This window comes from Mastomys coucha, unplaced genomic scaffold (genome assembly GCF_008632895.1).
Source record: "Mastomys coucha isolate ucsf_1 unplaced genomic scaffold, UCSF_Mcou_1 pScaffold4, whole genome shotgun sequence".
Classification (NCBI taxonomy): domain Eukaryota; kingdom Metazoa; phylum Chordata; class Mammalia; order Rodentia; family Muridae; genus Mastomys; species Mastomys coucha.
The window spans coordinates 1,026,195-1,029,019 of record NW_022196910.1 but is presented as its reverse complement, the minus strand read 5'-3'; the positions used below and the strand labels follow the sequence as shown (position 1 = coordinate 1,029,019).

At 56.5% G+C, this 2,825-nt stretch overlaps 1 protein-coding gene across 1 annotated transcript in view; it reads right to left on the bottom strand.

Moving 5' to 3' along the window:
* Pias4 (protein inhibitor of activated STAT 4) overlaps positions 1 to 2,825 on the bottom strand; it is a 13,250-nt gene that overhangs the window by 625 nt on the left and 9,800 nt on the right. Inside the window, exons 4-8 of the mRNA XM_031350324.1 lie at positions 2,758 to 2,820; positions 2,544 to 2,649; positions 1,327 to 1,400; positions 1,085 to 1,245; positions 6 to 67 (exon numbers count right to left, since the gene is read on the bottom strand). Coding sequence (XP_031206184.1) covers positions 6 to 67; positions 1,085 to 1,245; positions 1,327 to 1,400; positions 2,544 to 2,649; positions 2,758 to 2,820 — 466 coding nt within the window. The remainder of the gene's footprint in view (positions 1 to 5; positions 68 to 1,084; positions 1,246 to 1,326; positions 1,401 to 2,543; positions 2,650 to 2,757; positions 2,821 to 2,825) is intronic.

Sequence of the window (2,825 nt, the reverse complement as noted above, 5' to 3'; positions counted from 1 at the left end):
TGAACCTTCTGCCAGGAACTCAATCTCATCCGCATCCTCACACTCACTCAGGATCTTCGACAGCAGCCTGTAGGCATCAGAGTGGACAGGTCTGAGCCCAGGCACAAAGTGCACAATGCCTGGCACCCCTGTGTGCCTGAAGAATTCATTCCTATACATTCTCTGAGGCCCTATGGGCTGAACAGAGCTCCAACTGACCTCCCAAAGCATAGGGCTGGGATCATGTCGGCCACCAACGGAAGCTTTCCTCCAGGAAGCCCCTGGCTACACTGGGGTGGTGGCACAGGGCTCCACCAAGGGCAAAGGCACCTGCTGAGCTTGCCAGCCCTGGCTACTGATTGCCTGGAGCTTAGGGGGAGGGAGGGCTTGCAGCGGTAGAACCGCAGCTGGGCTGAGAACAGAGGACAATTGAGTCAAGCCCACATGCCCAGTCCCAGGGACGTCCTCATTCCACCCAAGGCTAGAGCTGGCCAGGGAAGTGGCCATCTGCAGGCTGGGGAGCTGGGCTGGTGGCAGCTTCCAGGGCAGATCAAAGGCTGGGACCTTTTGGGAGTGGGCCAGGCTTGAATGGCAGGTTCTGGGGGACACCCTCAAGTTCCTCCTCTGAGTCCAAGGAGGTACCTAGGGCCCCAGGCAAGTGGTTCTGAGGGCCTCAGCTCCTTGTAGTGGCTCTGGCTGGCACCTGGCAGGAGCCTCAGGTACAACAGACAGCAGACTCAGTGTTTGGAGTGGAGAGCTGAGCCATCCCAAGGGAAAGAGCAACACCCTCCCTCTGTGCTATGGGACAGGTTCCTGCCTGTCCTCCCCACACAGAAGTCACAACTGCAGGTGGTCACTTGCAAAGACTGAGAGCTCAAGTTCACATGCACAGGGGGACTCCAAGCAGCCTGAATCTACGACATAAGGACCCTCTGCAGAGCAAAGGACTCAGTAATTGCAACAGAGGCCACAGACTCGTGCTTAGGGCGGGAGTCAGGCAGCACAGCCAGCCGTGTCTCAGTGCAGAGCTTGGCTATGCCCTCTGCAACACACCCCAAACACAGGAGTGTCCAGCCTGGAGCGGCCCAGGCCAGGTCACACTCACCCATCTATGATAAGCTGGTCATAAGCTGCAGGCTTGTCACACACAGGGCACATCCACGTGGGCTTCTTCTCGTTCATTTGCAGATAGAACACAGCATCAAAGCACTGCAGGTGTGCACAGGTCTCTGCACGGCAGGGCACCGAGAGCCGCATCTTTACCAGCTTGAAAGGAGACAGAGCAGGTGTGAGGGCACTGCTGCTCCACAATGACCACCCACATGGCTGGGGACAAATGGGACTCACTGGGCAGATGAGGGACACTCGAACTCCGGTAGTGGCGATCTCGCTGTCAGGGTCTAGCCGAAGCTTTTCCTTGACTGTGAGGTGACAGAGGGGATGAGACTGTCAGAGGGCAGGGTCTTCTCTTCACAGCTGAAGGTCTCATGTAGTCCAGGCTGACCTCTAGCTTCTGATTGCCAGCTTGGAAAGTCACTTCCAACCAGCCTGAACCACACAAGTCCTGATGCACTCCACAGAGAGGCCCTTGGGGGCTCCCATACCTGCTGAGGTTTTGCTAGGTTGCATGGCATTTCTGGAAAGATCCAGGGGCACAGCTTCTCAGAGGACATACAGATGTGCTGTGGCAATGTCACAGCCTTGAGAGGTCAGCTGAGAACACCATGGAGCTGCCACAGAACCTGTAGCTTCAGGGCAGCAAACACTTCCTCCCAAGCCTTGTGACTCATGGGACACTGACCAGGCACACACAAGGTGCACCTGGATTTTTGCTGTCCCAACCCTGGTTAACAAACAACAGAGCTGGTGGCCTTGGCCTGCAAAGCATGTCTTCAACTGCCCAGATATGACAACTCCAGCAGGCATGGGCCACCTCCTCCCAGCCAGATCATGATAGCACCCTCCTCAGAGCAGGCTAGAAGCTGGCCAGACCACCCCAGCTGGGAGGGACAGCAACAAGCCTGAACGCCTCCAAGGTGGCTGAGGCCTGTCCTGCAAAGAAATGGCCACCGGGGGAAGTCCAGAGCCAGTGAGGGGCCCCATCAGCAAAGGGTGGGCGGGCACTGTAGGTAGGCTCTTAGGCCTGCTTCAGGGGCCATGTCTTTCAGAACTACACTCTCTCGATCTAAAAACACCCATCACAAGCTGAGTGCTAGTGACACACATTTTTAACTCCAGCACTTGGGAGGCAGAGACAGGCAGATCTCCGAGTTTGAGGCTAACCTGGTCTACAGAGCAAGTTCCAGGACAGCCAGGGCTACTATATAGAGAATTTATGTCTCAAAAGAAAAGTCCCCTGTCACAGGAACAGGACACCTGGCCTGGTATCTCACATGCTATCTTGTTCCCCATGTCCCACCTGCCCTCAGTCCCTGGGCTGTCACAAACCAGAGCCAGGCCTTGACCCTAGGCTGGCCTTGCATCTTTGCCCTACATCTGTGGCTACACACACTAGCAGGAGGTCCCAGCAGGCCCAGCAAGGCCCTGCAGCCTCTGACACTCACCCAGAGCCTTGCAGAGCTCAGGATGCTTCACCCCGATCGTCTTCAACCTCTGTAGCAGATCTGAGGAGGTCAGCTGTCGCACCAGGTACAAAGCCACAGAGTAGCTCTGTGGACAGAGAGGCTGTGTTAGGCATCAATATGGGATGATGTGGTTCTGGGCGCAGGAGGGATGGCGTGAACATGAGGAAGCTGGGTGCTGGGTGCAGGTGCTCACCTTGCCATAGTTGCCCCACGTGACGGTAATTCGGTTGGTGGCCGAGGACAGATACATGAGGTGGGTAA